Below are 19008 nucleotides of genomic sequence, written 5' to 3'. Positions count from 1 at the left end.
GAGGATGAAATTCTAGTTTGTACAATATCTTTGCTTCTAATCAATTATTGCATAGCCTAGGACCACAGATGCAAATGACACCCATTTGCTTTATTGTAATAATCCCATTATACACATAAAAACATGTATGGATACATATAGGGTGCTAGACTTTGAGTGCTATAAAATTTGTAATTATGTTTCTTGTTCTACCCTATTCTAATCACCCATATGAAAATTAAACTATGCATTTTATTCTTCAAAATTTTCAAAATTATTCCATTGTACTGATTCATTCAATATAATATAAATCAAATCCTAACATCATCTCTCAACATACCTTAAATGAGATTTGACTAGACCACATATTATGCAAAGTCATAATCCTAACTTTAGGTATGTATTGTGTATCCTCAGAAAAGCTGATTAGCTCCATTTCTTGACATCATGATATGAATGAATGAAAAATAATAAACAAACAGGAAAATGTGAGTTCCTGAATGTCACAGAGAATTATCTGACATGTATCATTATGGGCCAAATTTATTGTATTTTAAAAGGATAGTATGTAAACAAGTAAGACCTATCCACACAGAAATGCTGTGTCCATCCATATTTTAGCCATTCACTAAGTGGTAACTGTGTGCCAGGCAGAGTTGGGTAGGTTATTTAAAAATATTTTTTACCACATATGTACTATGTACACACTATATACTTCAGTTTTCTCTTCTGCAAATGGAGACGAATATGAGCATCTACTTCATAGAAATACTGCAAGTAAATTAAACAAGTATGTAGTGTGCATTAACATCTAACATGATTACGTAACCTTATTTAACCTTCAGGGCAACTTTTTGAGACAGGCATCATGACTTACATTTTACCAAGGAGAAAACTGAGTTTCAGAAAGATGAAGTGATTTGCCCAATTTCCCACAGCTAGTGTCAAGTCTGATTCAAACCCAGATTTGTCTGACTTTAAATTCTATCCTCCAAGCCATGGGCGATGTGAGTAAATCAAATACCAAATTGAAAAATGCTTAAAAATGTTTAAGCCATTTAGCCTTTCCATTATATACGTAAGTTAGCCTCATGTATGCAAATCTGATACCTTTTCTGTTAGCTCAATATCACATAAGTCCAGGCTATCCAATTCTGATTGGGTGGTGGGTGGCACAGTTCGACGACAGCACACCATTGTCACTTCTATAGGCAGTTCTTTTAAGATATTCACCACATCTTGGTGATTTTCCCCAAGTAAAGTTATGCCATTTACCTGTGAAAAAAGATACACTGTCCAAGAAACAACACTTCATAATATGAACATTCTTTTGAACACAATTTTTTTATTAAATATAAATTTTACTATAGTCATTACCATAGTTTACTGTGCTCAGAACTATAGTGAGACCTGTGGAAATACCATCTAAATTTATGTGCAAGTTTAGAGTATTGTTGGAATTGGAGCTTCTAAAGCACTCAAAGAAAAACCACTAGCTTTCATCTATGTTTGATCTGCCAGTGTAGTGGTCTGGAAAAAAGAGAAAATAAAAATATTTCCAAACAATGAAAGGGACAAGGAGAAGAATATTATAAAACTTTGACATTTTGTATAATTATAAAGTAAAAAAAAAACTGGACAATGACATATATTGTATGCTAGTGTATTTTAAAAAGTGAGGGAAAATAATATATTCAAACTTTCTTATTTATGCATTAAAAATACTGGCAGATTACAAAGAAGCAAATATATTAGTAGTTACCTAATGAAGGGTGATGAGAACTGGATGACTTGGGACAGGAAGGAGACCCTTTTCCATTCTTTATCTTTGTATTCTCTGTGATTTTAAACATGTGAATGCGTTACTTATTCTAAAAATTAAATAAATGTTAAAAAAAATTTCAAAGACTCTTTTTAAAGTTTTCTGAACCTAAATAAAAAATGGCATGAATTAGTTCTAAAGCTAAATGTACACACAGATACAAAATTTCTGCTTTGGGTTGTTTTTATCTGTAGATTTCTCTCAAGTCCCCTTTGGAGGGGAAATTTAAAATGAGAATTTATTCACTACATTAAGCCTCCTGCAAGCTTTTCCATGTCTTATTTAAGGAGGAGAAGGAATAGCATAGCTCCTTACTTCCAAAAGCTCATCTCCACTAAAAAGCTTTCCGCTGTGTCCAACAGGACCCTCTGGTAGAACAGATCGGATAAAATGATGTCCCACTGTTGCTTCCAGGCTTATCCCCAATCCACTGTTCTCACTAAACTTGCTCACATGGGCCACCTGAAAAGAAAAAAAAAAAAAGATCACCACAATTTTTATATTCTTTCTTTTTATTTCTACTCATGCACACATTTTATGTTTTATGTTTACCCAAAAGTGGTCATCTTTCTCACAAAGCTTCAAAAACCATATGTAAAACTGCAAAGCTTTGGGGCTTTTCCTTTGAAAGAGTACTGGTGTCTTTTGATTTCATGAACTTACAAACTGAAAGGAAGCAGTGAGCCGCAAGCTCCCATTACATAGATCTCATCTGTTTCTCATAAATAGGTACAATTTCTCTCGTTTCCCAAGTAGAAAAACGAGGTTCAGAAAAGTTACCATGACCACAGTTGCACAGGCAGAAAAGGGTTTGAATCTAAACAAAGAACCTAGAACCACATTCCTGGTTTTATGCTGTATCCAGAGACAATGGTCTTTAAAAACGATCAAACCTTAAAACAAAAGAATGAACTTCCAATTTCCTACTGTTACATTAAATAATGAAGAATGTTAGAAAGCTGTTCATTTTCACACAGAATCCAATAAATATAATATTAAAATCAGAAGGTATGCCAAAGACAATCTACTTTATCCCTTTTATTTTATAGTTAAGGAAACTGAGGGATAAAAGAACTAAAAAAAAGTTTGATTAAAAAGAGCTCTTTCAAATTTTAATGATAACATGCAGAAGTCAGTTTCAGAAATGATATCATCTGACTTTGAAATCTAATACTGGATGAAATCCTTCTCACCCCTGAAAACCCAATTTAGACATCACTTCCCCTGAGAATGTCCCATCCAATAATGTCCATTAGTCAGTCCTGTTACACTACTTCCCTTATGATTTCATTTATGCTGTATTGCTACATAGCAAACAATTTGAAGTCAGATCTATGTCTTACTACCTTTATCTTGCCAAGGCCCATAAACATCTTAGTCCTTTTTCATTTATCATACACTTCTGCACTTGACAGATTACTAGGAATGCCACCAAGAAAGCATGAGCACAAAGGCAGTTAAAAGTTCAGCCTTAGGATAAAGAAAATATATATACACCATGGAATACTACATAGCCATAAAAAAGTATTAGTTCATGTCCTCTGCAGGGACATGGATGAAGCTAGATGCCATCACTCTCAGCAAACTAACACAGGAACAGAAAACCAAACACCATATGTTCTCACTCATAAGTGGGAGTTGAACAATGAGAACACAAGGACAAAGGGAGGGAAACATCACACACTAGGGCCTGTAGTGGGGTGGGGGCAAGGGGAGGGAGAGCATCAGGATAAATACCTAATGCATGCGGGCCTTAAAACCTGGATGATGGGTTGATAGGTGCAGCAAACCACCATGGCACATGTATACCTATGTAACAAACCTGCACATTCTGCACATGTATCCTAGAACTTAAAGTAAAATTAAAAAAAAAAAAAAGTTCAGTCTGAGCTCTGATGCCTACAACAAAATGGCTAGTCAAAAGGTCTCTTTCATTATTCAATTACCACCCAAAGGACTGCAGTCTCAGGTATGCACACCTGCCACATTAACCCTATCCCTCCATGAAAATAATTTCTGAAGTTTCATGTTAACCACTGTTAAGATGGACCTTAATGTATTTTTCCTTAAGTCGATTTAAAATGGTAGTAACAGCTATACTTACTCAATTCATATTTGACTGTTAATCATTTTGAATGTTTAAAAAAAAAAGATTATAGCAAGGTGCAGTGGTGCATGCCTGTAATCCCAGCAATTTGGGAGGCTGAGGCAGGCAGACTGCTGGAGTCCAGAAGTCCAAGACCAGCCTGGGCAACATGGCAAAACCCAGTCTCTACAAAAAATACAAAAATCAGTTGGACGTGGTGCTGCATGCCTGTAGTCCAAGCTACTCGGAAGGCTGAGGCAGGAGAACAGTTTGAGCCCTGGTGGTCAAGGCTGCAGTGAGCCATGACTGCACCACTGCACTCCAGCCTGGGTGACAGAGCGAGACCTTGTCTCAAAAAAACAAATAAACAAACAAAAAAAAGATGATTATGGTCATGAGGACTAAATGAAATACTAAGAACACTGCTGCTTGGCACAAAGTATGCTATAAACGCTAGTTATTAACATATGTCATCTGCTGTATCTTCTCCCTTCTAGTCCAGAGGTATATAAATATTACAAGAAATATGAAAAATTCTACCTAACATAGTATTTTATTTTTTCTTTTGAAATCCGTGAAATTTGCTGGTATGGTATGTATCTTAAGATTGATAATTTATATCAATTTTGTTAGACCTCCTTTTGGGATCGTAGGTCACAATGGCTATGCTAGATATACAGGCTATTAATAAACATAAAACATTCACCACAGCATAAGTGGTATGAAAAAAAGTATGCAGAATTAACCTCCTCAGGAAGGTAAATACATAGGAGGGGAAAAGAAAGAGTAGAAGAGTCCTTTTACATTTCTGCTCATAAGTCATGATAAATTTTGTTTTATTTTTAAACAAACTCATTCTATTTTGATTCTTTCTATAAATCATAGGTTTAAAAATCAGAAAAACCCTTCCTTGTGTCTATATTATTCATACTATTACTGGAAACATTAAAATACTGATAAAATACAAGTTTCAAAACTTTCATCCCATTTATTTCAGTTCCTTTGTTACTATATACCTTTCTCCAACCTAAATTTTTTTCATTACCTGGATCACCACATTTAGGTTGTCTAAAAAAGACCTGTACATTTGATTCTTCTCTGGAACTCTAATGATTGCCTCTATTATTCCCTCGAACTGCCTGCTCAAATACAGTTACAAGTTAGAAAATTAAAGAAGGTCAGCTAACCTACCACTATTTCATAGTTAATTCCCATAATCCTTTGCCATTTTGTCAGCAGGGCGGCTTCTTGTTTTTGTGCATCTTCTATTTCTTCTATCTCAGCTGACAGTAATGGATACCCTGAAACAATCAAGGCAATTAAGTTAGCAGCAAACTACAGAAATCTCCACATCTTAACATCCTGTACCAAGGATTCTCTGATCAGAACCAGCTGTATCAAGTCAGACTCTTCACCCAATATATGGGCTATTCTCATCTCCATAATTATTTTAATACTTCAATTAAGAACCCTATCATTTGTATGTTTGAAACTACGCACTTTTAACAGATGCATTTTAAATCTTTACCTCCATTAAAGTGCCCACGTATTATTTAATTTTTATTTAAAAGAGTAAGGACTCTGAGTAGTTCCAGAATTCACTTCATAGTCCTCCGGTAATGCTACAGTAAAAAGGGATGTCCCATTTTGTAGGTTGCCTATTCATTCTGATGGTAGTTTCTTTTGCTATGGAGAAGCTCTTTAGTTTAATTAGATCCCATTTGTCAATTTTGGCTTTTGTTGCCATTGCTTTTAGACATTCATGTTTTAGACATGAAGTCCTTGCCCATGCCTAAGACGATGTGGAGAAATAGGAACACTTTTACACTGTTGGTGGGACTGTAAACTAGTTCAACCACTGTGGGAGTCAGTGTGGCGATTCCTCAGGGATCTAGAACTAGAAATACCATTTAACCCAGCAATCCCATTACTGGGGATATACCCAAAGGACTATAAATCATGCTGCTATAAAGACACATGCACACGTATGTCTATTGTGGCACTATCCACAATAGCAAAGACTTGGAACCAACTCAAATGTCCAGCAATGATAGACTGGATTAAGAAAATGTGGCACATATACACCATGGAATACTATGCAGCCATAAAAAATGATGAGTTCATGTCCTTTGTAGGGACATGGATGAAATTGGAAATCATCATTCTCAGTAAACTATTTCAAGAACAAAAAACCAAACACCGCATATTCTCACACATAGGTGGGAATTGAACAATGAGAACACATGGACACAGGAAGGGGAATATCACACTCTGGGGACTGTTGTGGGGTAGGGGGAGGGGGGAGAGATAGCATTGGGAGATATACCGAATGCTAGATGACGAGTTAATGGGTGCAGCACACCAGCATGGCACATGTATACATATGTAACTAATCTGCACATTGTGCACATGTACCCTAAAACTTACAGTATAATAATAATAAAAAAGAAAAAAAAGAAAAAAAAATAAAATAAAATAAAGAAAAAAAAAGAGATGTCATCTTCAATGTTGTCTGTTTTATTTTCATTTAGTTCATCAGGGGAAAAAAGGACTATGCTATTATTTCACAAAATCAAACAAATGAAATCAACAAATAATATATATAACTCCATGTACGAGAAAATATAAAGAAATAATAAAAAACTAAGGCTATACATTAAAATAAAGGCCTATAATTGGTATCTCAATAATTTTTTTTTTCTTTTTTTTTTTTCTTTTATTATTATTATTATTATACTTTAGGTTTTATGGTACGTGTGCCCAATGTGCAGGTAAGTTACATATGTATACATGTGCCATGCTGGTGCGCTGCACCCACCAACTCGTCATCTAGCATTAGGTATATCTCCCAATGCTATCCCTCCCCCCTCCCCCCAACCAACAACAGTCCCCGAAGTGTGATGTTCCCCTTCCTGTGTCCATGTGTTCTCATTGTTCAATTCCCACCTATGAGTGAGAATATGCGGTGTTTGGTTTTTTGTTCTTGCGATAGTTTGCTGAGAATGATGATTTCCAATTTCATCCATGTCCCTACAAAGGATATGAACTCATCATTTTTTATGGCTGCATAGTATTCCATGGTGTATATGTGCCACATTTTCTTAATCCAGTCTATCATTGTTGGATATTTGGGTTGGTTCCAAGACTTTGCTATTGTGAATAATGCGGCAATAAACATACGTGTGCATGTGTCTTTATAGCAGCATGATTTATAGTCCTTTGGGTATATACCCAGTAATGGGATGGCTGGGTCGAGTGGAATTTCTAGTTCTAGATCCCGGAGGAATCGCCACACTGACTTCCACAAGGGTTGAACTAGTTTACAGTCCCACCAACAGTGTAAAAGTGTTCCTATTTCTCCACATCCTCTCCAGCACCTGTTGTTTCCTGACTTTTTAATGATTGCCATTCTAACTGGTGTGAGATGGTATCTCATTGTGGTTTTGATTTGCATTTCTCTGATGGCCAGTGATGGTGAGCATTTTTTCATGTGTTTTTTGGCTGCATAAATGTCTTCTTTTGAGAAGTGTCTGTTCATGTCCTTCGCCCACTTTTTGATGGGGTTGTTTGTTTTTTTCTTGTAAATTTGTTGGAGTTCATTGTAGATTCTGGATATTAGCCCTTTGTCAGATGAGTAGGTTGCGAAAATTTTCTCCCATTTTGTAGGTTGCCTGTTCACTCTGATGGTAGTTTCCTTTGCTGTGCAGAAGCTCTTGAGTTTAATTAGATCCCATTTGTCAATTTTGGCTTTTGTTGCCATTGCTTTTGGTGTTTTAGACATGAAGTCCTTGCCCATGCCTATGTCCTGAATGGTATTGCCTAGGTTTTCTTCTAGGGTTTTTAAGGTTTTAGGTCTAACATTTAAGTCTTTAATCCATCTTGAATTGATTTTTGTATAAGGTGTAAGGAAGGGATCCAGTTTCAGCTTTCTACATACGGCTAGCCAGTTTTCCCAGCACCATTTATTAAATAGGGAATCCTTTCCCCATTTCTTGTTTTTCTCAGGTTTGTCAAAGATCAGATGGTTGTAGATATGTGGCATTATTTCTGATGGCTCTGTTCTGTTCCATTGATCTATATCTCTGTTTTGGTACCAGTACCATGCTGTTTTGGTTACTGTAGCCTTGCAGTATAGTTTGAAGTCAGGTAGCGTGATGCCTCCAGCTTTGTTCTTTTGGCTTAGGATTGACTTGGCGATGCGGGCTCTCTTTTGGTTCCATATGAACTTTAAAGTAGTTTTTTCCAATTCTGTGAAGAAAGTCATTGGTAGCTTGATGGGGATGGCATTGAATCTGTAAATTACCTTGGGAAGGATGGCCATTTTCACGATATTGATTCTTCCTACCCATGAGCATGGAATGTTCTTCCATTTGTTTGTATCCTCTTTTATTTCCTTGAGCAGTGGTTTGTAGTTCTCCTTGAAGAGGTCTTTCACATCCCTTGTAAGTTGGATTCCTAGGTATTTTATTCTCTTTGAAGCAATTGTGAATGGGAGTTCACTCATGATTTGGCTCTCTGTTTGTCTGTTATTGATGTATAAGAATGCTTGTGATTTTTGTACATTGATTTTGTATCCTGAGACTTTGCTGAAGTTGCTTATCAGCTTAAGGAGATTTTGGGCTGAGACAATGGGGTTTTCTAGATATACTATCATGTCATCTGCAAACAGGGACAATTTGACTTCCTCTTTTCCTAATTGAATACCCTTGATTTCCTTCTCCTGCCTAATTGCCCTGGCCAGAACTTCCAACACTATGTTGAATAGAAGTGGCGAGAGAGGGCATCCCTGTCTTGTGCCAGTTTTCAAAGGGAATGCTTCCAGTTTTTGCCCATTCAGTATGATATTGGCTGTGGGGTTGTCATAAATAGCTCTTATTATTTTGAGATACGTCCCATCAATTCCTAATTTATTGAGAGTTTTTAGCATGAAGGGTTGTTGAATTTTGTCAAAGGCCTTTTCTGCATCTATTGAGATAATCATGTGGTTTTTGTCTTTGGTTCTGTTTATATGCTGGATTACATTTATTGATTTGCGTATATTGAACCAGCCTTGCATCCCAGGGATGAAGCCCACTTGATCATGGTGGATAAGCTTTTTGATGTGCTGCTGGATTCTGTTTGCCAGTATTTTATTGAGGATTTTTGCATCAATGTTCATCAAGGATATTGGTCTAAAATTCTCTTTTTTTGTTGTGTCTCTGCCAGGCTTTGGTATCAGGATGATGCTGGCCTCATAAAATGAGTTAGGGAGGATTCCCTCTTTTTCTATTGATTGGAATAGTTTCAGAAGGAATGGTACCAGCTCCTCCTTGTACCTCTGGTAGAATTCGGCTGTGAACCCATCTGGTCCTGGACTTTTTTTGGTTGGTAAGCTATTGATTATTGCCACAATTTCAGCTCCTGTTATTGGTCTATTCAGAGATTCAACTTCTTCTTGGTTTAGTCTTGGGAGGGTGTATGTGTTGAGGAATTTATCCATTTCTTCTAGATTTTCTAGTTTATTTGCATAGAGGTGTTTGTAATATTCTCTGATGGTAGTTTGTATTTCTGTGGGATCGGTGGTGATATCCCCTTTATCATTTTTTATTGCATCTATTTGATTCTTCTCTCTTTTTTTCTTTATTAATCTTGCTAGCGGTCTATCAATTTTGTTGATCCTTTCAAAAAACCAGCTCCTGGATTCATTTATTTTTTGAAGGGTTTTTTGTGTCTCTATTTCCTTCAGTTCTGCTCTGATTTTAGTTATTTCTTGCCTTCTGCTAGCTTTTGAATGTGTTTGCTCTTGCTTTTCTAGTTCTTTTAATTGTGATGTTAGGGTGTCAATTTTGGATCTTTCCTGCTTTCTCTTGTGGGCATTTAGTGCTATAAATTTCCCTCTACACACTGCTTTGAATGCATCCCAGAGATTCTGGTATGTTGTGTCTTGGTTCTCGTTGGTTTCAAAGAACATCTTTATTTCTGCCTTCATTTCGTTATGTACCCAGTAGTCATTCAGGAGCAGGTTGTTCAGTTTCCACGTAGTTGAGCGGTTTTGAGTGAGATTCTTAAGCCTGAGTTCTAGCTTGATTGCACTGTGATCTGAGAGACAGTTTGTTACAATTTCTGTTCTTTTACATTTATTGAGGAGAGCTTTACTTCCAAGTATATGGTCAATTTTGGAATAGGTGTGGTGTGGTGCTGAAAAAAATGTATATTCTGTTGATTTGGGGTGGAGAGTTCTGTAGATGTCTATTAGGTCCGCTTGGTGCAGAGCTGAGTTCAATTCCTGGGTATCCTTGTTGACTTTCTGTCTCGTTGATCTGTCTAATGTTGACAGTGGGGTGTTAAAGTCTCCCATTATTAATGTGTGGGAGTCTAAGTCTCTTTGTAGGTCACTCAGGACTTGCTTTATGAATCTGGGTGCTCCTGTATTGGGTGCATATATATTTAGGATAGTTAGCTCTTCTTGTTGAATTAATCCCTTTACCATTATGTAATGGCCTTCTTTGTCTCTTTTGATCTTTGTTGGTTTAAAGTCTGTTTTATCAGAGACTAGGATTGCAACCCCTGCCTTTTTTTGTTTTCCATTTGCTTGGTAGATCTTCCTCCATCCTTTTATTTTGAGCCTATGTGTGTCTCTGCACGTGAGATGGGTTTCCTGAATACAGCACACTGATGGGTCTTGAGTCTTTATCCAATTTGCCAGTCTGTGTCTTTTAATTGGAGCATTTAGTCCATTTACATTTAAAGTTAATATTGTTATGTGTGAATTTGATCCTGTCATTATGATGTTAGCTGGATATTTTGCTCGTTAGTTGATGCAGTCTCTTCCTAGTCTCAATGGTCTTTACATTTCGGTATGATTTTGCAGTGGCTGGTACCGGTTGTGCCTTTCCATGTTTAGTGCTTCCTTCAAGAGCTCTTTTAGGGCAGGCCTGGTGGTGACAAAATCTCTCAGCATTTGCTTGTCTGTAAAGTATTTTATTTCTCCTTCACTTATGAAGCTTAGTTTGGCAGGATATGAAATTCTGGGTTGAAAATTCTTTTCTTTAAGAATGTTGAATATTGGCCCCCACTCTCTTCTGGCTTGTAGGGTTTCTGCCGAGAGATCCGCTGTTAGTCTGATGGGCTTCCCTTTGATGGTAACCCATCCTTTCTCTCTGGCTGCCCTTAACATTTTTTCCTTCATTTCAACTTTGGTGAATCTGACAATTATGTGTCTTGGAGTTGCTCTTCTCGAGGAGTATCTTTGTGGCGTTCTCTGTATTTCCTGAATCTGAATGTTGGCCTGCCTTGCTAGATTGGGGAAGTTCTCCTGGATAATATCCTGCAGAGTGTTTTCCAACTTGTTTCCATTCTCCCCATCACTTTCAGGTACACCAATCAGACGTAGATTTGGTCTTTTCACATAGTCCCACATTTCTTGGAGGCTTTGCTCGTTTCTTTTTATTCTTTTTTCTCTAAACTTCCCTTCTCGCTTCATTTCATTCATTTCATTCATTTCATCTTCCAGGGCTGATACCCTTTCTTCCATTTGATCGCATCGGCTCCTGAGGCTTCTGCATTCTTCACGTAGTTCTCGAGCCTTGGTTTTCAGCTCCATCAGCTCCTTTAAGCACTTCTCTGTATTGGTTATTCTAGTTATACATTCTTCTAAATTTTTTTCAAAGTTTTCAACTTCTTTGCCTTTGGTTTGAATATCCTCCCGTAGCTCGGAGTAATTTGATCGTCTGAAGCCTTCTTCTCTCAGCTCGTCAAAGTCATTCTCCGTCCAGCTTTGTTCCGTTGCTGGTGAGGAACTGTGTTCCTTTGGAGGAGGAGAGGTACTCTGGTTTTTAGAGTTTCCAGTTTTTCTGCTCTGTTTTTTCCCCATCTTTGTGGTTTTATCTACTTTTGGTCTTTGATGATGGTGATGTACAGATGGGTTTTTGGTGTGGATGTCCTTTCTGTTAGTTTTCCTTCTAACAGACAGGACCCTCAGCTGCAGGTCTGTTGGAGTACCTGGCCGGCCGTGTGAGGTGTCAGTCTGCCCCTGCTGGTGGGTGCCTCCCAGTTAGGCTGCTCGGGGGTCAGGGGTCAGGGACCCACTTGGGTATCTCAATAATTTACAAAAAGAGAAATTTTTAAAAGGAAAGAAAAACACTAAACAAATTATGTAAACAATACTGAATTTAAAATGCTTACCTAAAACAAGAAACTGGTTGAGAAATTTAAAGTCATAGTCAAAGATTTCCATATTTCATAACAGTTCTTACTCATAAGATTTGTCTTTTTAAAATCTCTATTAGGCACTATTCTCTAAATTAAACTTCAATATCCTTTTTAGCATTCAAATTTCAAATTTAAAAAGTGCTAAAAAATTCAGATTTCTTATTAGTTCCCTCCTCTTTTAGTGGGAATATCCAGGAGCTTTCATTCCAGGCATATTTTGTAGGTCTGTTATGCTTTAAGCTAATAAGATGATTGTTTTCTCCTTAAAAGACTGTAAACAATAAACTATATATATTTTTTTTTAGTTTGAAGACTAGCCTCCCCAAGTAAGTGTTACTTCCTCAAAATTAAATTCAGTCCAGAGGTTAACAGATACAAAAGTACAGCTAGATAGAAGAACTATGTTCCAGTGTTTTTGTTTGTTTATTTGTTTGTTTTTAAGTTAGATGGGGGGGTCTTGCTATGTTGCTCAGGCTGGTCTCAAACTTCTGGTCTCAGTAACACTCCCGAGTAGCTGGGATTACACCAATAAGCCACCATGCTGAGCAATTCTAACACTATCGGGTGACTATGATTAACTATATTCTCTTTTTAAAATATTTTATTGATACATAATTGTACATATATGGTATATGTGATATTTTGATACACGCATACAATGTGTAATGATCAAATACAGATAATTAGGATATCCATTCCCTCAAATATTTATTGTATTTTTTGTGTGTGTTGGGAACATTCCAAATCTTCTTCCTATTTTGATATACACAATAAGTTATTAATTATTGTCACCCTACTGTGCTGTTGAACACTAGAACTTATTCCTTCTAGTTAATTGTATTTTTGTACCCAGTAACCAATACCTCTTCACCTTACCCCTCCTCAAACTCTTCCAAGCCTCTGGTCATTCTACTCTCTATGTCCAGAAATCAACTTTTTAAGCTCCCACTTATAAGTGAGATCATGCAGTATCTGTCTTTCTGTGCTTGGTTTATTTCACTTAACACAATGTCCTCCAGTTTCATCCATGTTGTTACAAAAGACAAAATTTCATTCTTTTTGTGGCTGAATGATATTCCATTGTGTATATATACCATACTTTCTTCATCCATTCTCCTGTTGATTGGCACTTAGGTTGCTTCCATATCTTAGCCATAGTGAACAGAACAGCAATAAACATAGGGGTACAGATATCTCTTTGCTATACTGATTTCCTTTCTTTTGAATATATACCCACGAGTAGGATTCCTGGATCATATGGTAGTTTAACTGTTCTTTTTTTTTTTTTTTTTTTTTTATTATACTTTAGGTTTTATGGTACATGTGCGCAATGTGCAGGTAAGTTAAACTGTTCGTTTTTTGAGGAACCTCCATAATGCTCTCCCTAGTGGCTGTACTAATTTACATTACCATCAACAGCATTATGAGGGTTCCCCTTTCTCCACATCCTTGTCAGCATTCATTATTGCTTGTCTTTTGGATAAAAGCCATTTTAATTAGGGTGAGATGATATCTCATTGTAGTTTTGACTTGCATTTCTCTGATGATCAGTGACGAACATTTTTTCATATACCTATTGGCCATTTGTATGTCTTCCTTTGAGGAATGTCTATTCAGATCTTTTGTGCATTTTTAATCAGATTATTTGATTTTTTTTCTATTGAGTTTTTTGAGCTCTTTATATATTCTGGTTATTAATTAGATGGGTAGCTTGAAAATATTTTCTCCCATTCTTTGGGTTGTCTGTTTATATTGTTGATTGTTACCTTTGCTGTGCAGAAAAGCTTTTTAGCTTGATGTGATCCCATTTGTCCATTTTGGCTTTGGTTGCCTGTGCTTTTGTGGTACTACATAAAAAATCTTTGCCCAGACAAATCCAATGTCCTGAAGCATTTTCCTAACATTTCCTTCAGGTCTTATATTTAGGTCTTTAATCTGCATGTGTGTGTGTGTTTTAGGACAGGCCTTTGTAACATATTTTGAAGTCTGTTGGTGTGATGCCTCTATCTTTGTTCTTTTTGCTCTAGACTGCTTTGGCTATTAGGAGTCATTCGTGGGTACATGTGAATTTTAGGGTTGTTTTCTCTATTTCGGTGAAGAATGTCATTGGTATATTCACAGGTACGGCACTGAATATATATAGATATCTTCTGGTAGTATGGATATTTTAACAATATTAATTCTTCTAGTCCATGACCATTCTCTACTTCTGTGAAGAATGTCATTGGTGTATTCATAGGTATGGCATTGAACATATAGACATCTTTTGGTAGTATGGATATTTTAACAATATTAAATCTTCTGGTCCATGACCATTCTCTACTTCTGTGAAGAATGCCATTGGTATATTCATAGGTATAGCAATGAATATATAGATATCTTTTGGTAGTATTGATATTTTAACAATATTAATTCTTCTAGTCCATGATCATAGAATATCTTTCCATATTTTTGTGTCCTTTTCAATTTCTCTCATCAGTGTTCTGTAGGTTTCACGGCAGAAATCTTTTACTTCTTTGTTTACATTTATTCCTAGGTATTTTATTTTTCTTGTAGCTGTTGTAAATGGGATCACTTTCTTGATTTCTTTTTCGGATTATTTGCTGTGGTGTATGCTACTTATTTTTTATGTTGAGTATGTATCCTGCAACTTCACTAAATTCATATATCAGTTCTAACTATTTCTGGTGAATTTTTTAGGTTTCTAAATATAGGATCATTTTATCTGCAAATAAGGACAATTTGACTTATCTCTTTCCAATCTGGATGCCCGTTATTTCTTTATCTTGCTTAATTGCTCTGGCAAGGACTTGCAGTACTTATGTTGAAAAAAAGGTGGTAAAAGTGAGCATCCTTGTCTTGTTCCAGATCTTAGAGAAAAGTCTTTGGACTTTTCTCTGTTCAGTATATTAGCTGTGGATTTTTCATATATGGCCTTGATTATTCTGAGGCATGTTCTTTCTATTGCTAGTTTGTTGAAAGATTTTATCATGAAGGGATGCTGAATTTTATTGAATGCTTCTTCAGCATCTATTTGATGTATCCCATTTACTGATTGGCATATGTTGAAACATCCTTGCATCCTTGGGATGAATCATACTTGATTATGATTAATGATCTTTTTAATGTGTTGTTGAATCTGGTTTGCTAGTATTTTGTTGAGGATTTTTGCAACTATGTTCATGAAGGGTTTGTAGTTTTCTTTTCGTTGTGTGTCCTTCTCTGGTTTTAGAATCAGGGCAAGGCTGGCCCCAAATAATGAGTTTGTGAGTATTTCCTCCTCTTCAATTTTTTGGAATAGTTTAGTAGAACTGGATTAGTTATTCAAATGTTTGGTAGAATTCTGCAGTGAAGTGTTAAGTCCTGGGATTTTCTTTAATTAGAGACTTTTTATTACCAACTCAATCTTGTTACTGGTCCGTTCAAGTTTTCTATTTCTTCATGGTTTAATCTTATAATCTCGGTAGACTGTGTCCAGGAATTTATCCATCTCTTCTAGGTTTTCTAATTTACTGGTGTGTAGTTGTTCATAATAGTCTCTAACAATCCTATGTATTTCAATAGTATCATTTATAATGTCTCCTATTTGTCTCTGATTTTATCTATTTTAGGTCGTCTTTTTGGCTTAGTTACTATGGCGAAAGACTTGATGATTTCGTTTACCTTTACAAAACCAACTTTCTGTTTTCTTACTCTTTTGTATTTTCGTCTCAATTCCATTTATTTCTGCTACAATTATTCTTCTTTCTTTCTGCTCCTTTGGGTTTGGTTTGTTCTTGCTTTTCTAAGGTTCATAATTGGTTTGTTTATTTGAAGTCTGTCTTCTTTTTTGATGTAGGTATTTGTTGTTATAAACTCCCCCCCTCAGAACTGCTTTTGCTGTAGGCCATAGGTTTGGTATGCTGTGTTCCCATTTTCATTTGTCTCAAGAAATTTTTAAATTTCCTTTTTAATTTATTGACTCATTCACTGTTCAGAAGCATAGTATTAAATTTCAATGAATTTGTAGAGTTTTCAATTGTTTGTTCTGTTATTGATATCTAGTTTTATTCCATTATGGTCAGAAAAGATACTTGATATGATTTTGATATTTTAATATTTATAAAAATTTGTTTTGTGACCTAATATATGGTCTAGCCTGGAGTATGTTCCATATGTTGTTGAGAAAAATGTGTATTCTGCAGCTGTTGGACGGAATGTTCTGTAAATGTCTATTGGGTCAATTTGGTCTACAATGAAGTCTAACTGATGTTTTACTGTTGATTTTCTGTCTGGATAATCTGTCTACTGCTGAAAGTAGGGTGCAGAAGTCCCCTGCAATTATCATATTACAGTAAATCTCTCCCTTCAGGTTTATTTTTTTAATATATTTGGGTGCTCTGATGTTGGGTGTATATATATTTACAATTGTTATATCTGCTTGCTGTATTGACCTACTGATGCTTTTCTCATTAAATAATGACCTTGTCTTTTCATTTTTTTACTGTTCTTCACTTAGCCTATTTTATCTGACATAAGTATAGCTACTCCTGCTCTTCATTTTTGTTCCCATTTGCATGAAATATCTTTCTCCATTACTTCGCTAGAAAGCAATATAGCAATATTGGGGCTCCTTTGAATGTGGTGTTTCTTTTCTCTTGATGCTTTCGGTATTTTTTTTTTATTTTGCTAGTCTGATTATGATGTGACTTGGGGATTTCCTCTTTGTACTGAATATAGTTGGTTACCTCTAAGTCTGTAGCCGGATGGTGTTGTCTTTCTCCAGATTTGAGAAATTTTCAGCTACTATTTCCTTAAATGTGCTTTCTAGGCCTTTTTCTCTCTGGTCTCCTTCAGGAATTCCTATTACACAGAAGTTTAGTTCACTTGATGGTATCCCACAATTCTCGTAAGTCTCCTTCACTCTTTTAAATTCTTTTTTCTTTCTGCTCCTCTGATAGGGTTATTTCATATGGTCTGTCTCCAAGCTCACTAAGTTTCTCTGTTTGATCAAATTTGCTTCAATCAAAACTTTCTAATGAGATTTTGGCTTACTGTATTATTTATTTCTAAGGTTTGTATCTTTTATTTATAAAAGATAAAAATAAAAGATACAAAGATAAAAATAAAAGATACAGTGAAACAAATTTCTCATTGTGATCCTGGATTATTTTTTAAATTTCATTTTGTTTTCTATCCGTATTTTCCTGTGATTCCCTGAACCTCTTTAACAGGATTATTCTGAATTTTCTGTACAACATTTCATAGATCTTCAATTCTTCTGCGTCCATTGCTGGAGCTTTGTTGGTTTCTTTTGGTGGTATCCTATTTCCCCATGTTCTCACAATCCTTGTATTTTTACATTGATGATGGTTCATTTGAGGAGTTGGCTACCTCTTCCAGTTTTCGCAAGTGCTCTTTGGTGGTGTTAGAGATTTACTACTTAGTATCAGAACTTAAATGCTGGGCTGTTGTTTTTTCCCATTCTGGGGAGGATTTACATGAGTACTGGAACTAAAACACTTCCCTGGAACTAACTCCTTGACTTGCTATTATTTCCTCTAGGGGAGGCTTACAGTGAGCACTGAAAATTAAACACTGCCCTAGAATTTTATTGTTGTCCTGCTATGGGTCCCCAGTCTGGGGAAGATTTAAGCTGGCATCAAAACTTAATCCCAACCTTTCAATTGTTTCTAGGCCAGGTGATGGCTCCATGAGAGCACCAGGATTTTGTGGAAAATCCAACTAAGGACAGGATCTTCCCACAGATTGTACCCCAGCAGCACCATGGAACCAGCCAGCATCTTCAACATGGTGTACCCACTTATCAGAGCGCAGAATACCTGCCAAGATACATGCCAGTCACTGTGATCAGTGCCTCTGTCTTTGCTCCCAATTCACCCCAAGTGCTTTAGCCCTCCTGGAACTCCCAGTGGTTCACGGGAATGGGACCTAGGTGTATTTCCAGTGAAAGATTACCAGATCAGTGGAGAGACTGAATGTCTACCTCCAATTTCCTCCTCTCATCTTGGGAGCTGTGGGTCTAAGGAAATTCTCTTTGAATGGCATTATGCCAGTTTGAGGAAGGTTGCAGCTCAGCCTAAAATACTATTTATTCTATCAGTCATGGCTCATCTCAATTCTGTAGGCCCAGGAAGTTTCTCTGCTTCTCCCTCTAGTTCTGGTGAACTTAGGGTGGTATTTTTGTCTTTGATAGTTTCTAGTTGTATGTATATAGGAAGAAGGATGTGGGAGGAACTTCTAATCTGCCATCTTGTTGATGTCACTCTTCAATTTACTGCATATTTTCAAATAGCCAGAGGAGCAAGATGTTGTGTTGAATGTTCCCAACACAAAGAAAAAATAAATCTATGAGGTGATGGATAGGATAATTACTCTGATCTGATCATTATACACTGTATACACGTATGGAAATACCAGACTGTACCCCAAACATATGTACAATTATTATAAGTCAATTAAAAATAATAAAAGCAAATAAACAAATTCAGTACAGAGAGAAATAACTATGCAAGGATGAACACAGACTACAGGGAAGCTTTGAACTGATTCTGCAAGAGAAATAGGAGGGTCAGTTCAGAGTCCTATCTCTTTCCACACTCCCTTTTTCTAAGTCTGCTGTGTTTACACAGCTAGACAGTGATTTAAGCGGGTGAGATTATGAATGGAGAAAGTGGGGAATCGTGCTGCTGATAAAAACAGTCTGCAATTCATATTCAACCAACCTTCAGCAGAAAAACTCTCCATTCTCACCTTCTCACAATTGCCCCAAGACTGGATTTCAGGCATATATTTAAAAATCATAAAGTCTAAACCTCTGATCTTGCTGGAAAGTCAAATGACTTGTCCAGGCTGGCACGATGTGTAAAATATCTGTGGAAGAGGCAATAATATCTTACCCCTTGTCTGAGGACTAGTACTAGGGCAGATG

At 36.4% G+C, this 19008-nt stretch overlaps 1 protein-coding gene across 22 annotated transcripts in view; it reads right to left on the bottom strand.

Annotated features, from left to right (window-relative positions):
* Positions 1 to 19008, bottom strand: part of MPDZ (multiple PDZ domain crumbs cell polarity complex component) — a 180127-nt gene that overhangs the window by 85383 nt on the left and 75736 nt on the right. For all 22 annotated transcript variants that reach the window (XM_063649516.1, XM_063649522.1, XM_063649524.1 and 19 more), the window contains 3 exons: positions 5079 to 5188; positions 2117 to 2263; positions 1090 to 1254 (listed from right to left, as the gene is read on the bottom strand). In XM_063649516.1, the coding sequence (XP_063505586.1) occupies positions 1090 to 1254; positions 2117 to 2263; positions 5079 to 5188 (422 nt within the window). The remainder of the gene's footprint in view (positions 1 to 1089; positions 1255 to 2116; positions 2264 to 5078; positions 5189 to 19008) is intronic.

This window comes from Pongo pygmaeus, chromosome 13, assembly GCF_028885625.2.
Source record: "Pongo pygmaeus isolate AG05252 chromosome 13, NHGRI_mPonPyg2-v2.0_pri, whole genome shotgun sequence".
NCBI lineage: Eukaryota > Metazoa > Chordata > Mammalia > Primates > Hominidae > Pongo > Pongo pygmaeus.
This window is presented reverse-complemented; position numbering and strand designations above follow the sequence as displayed.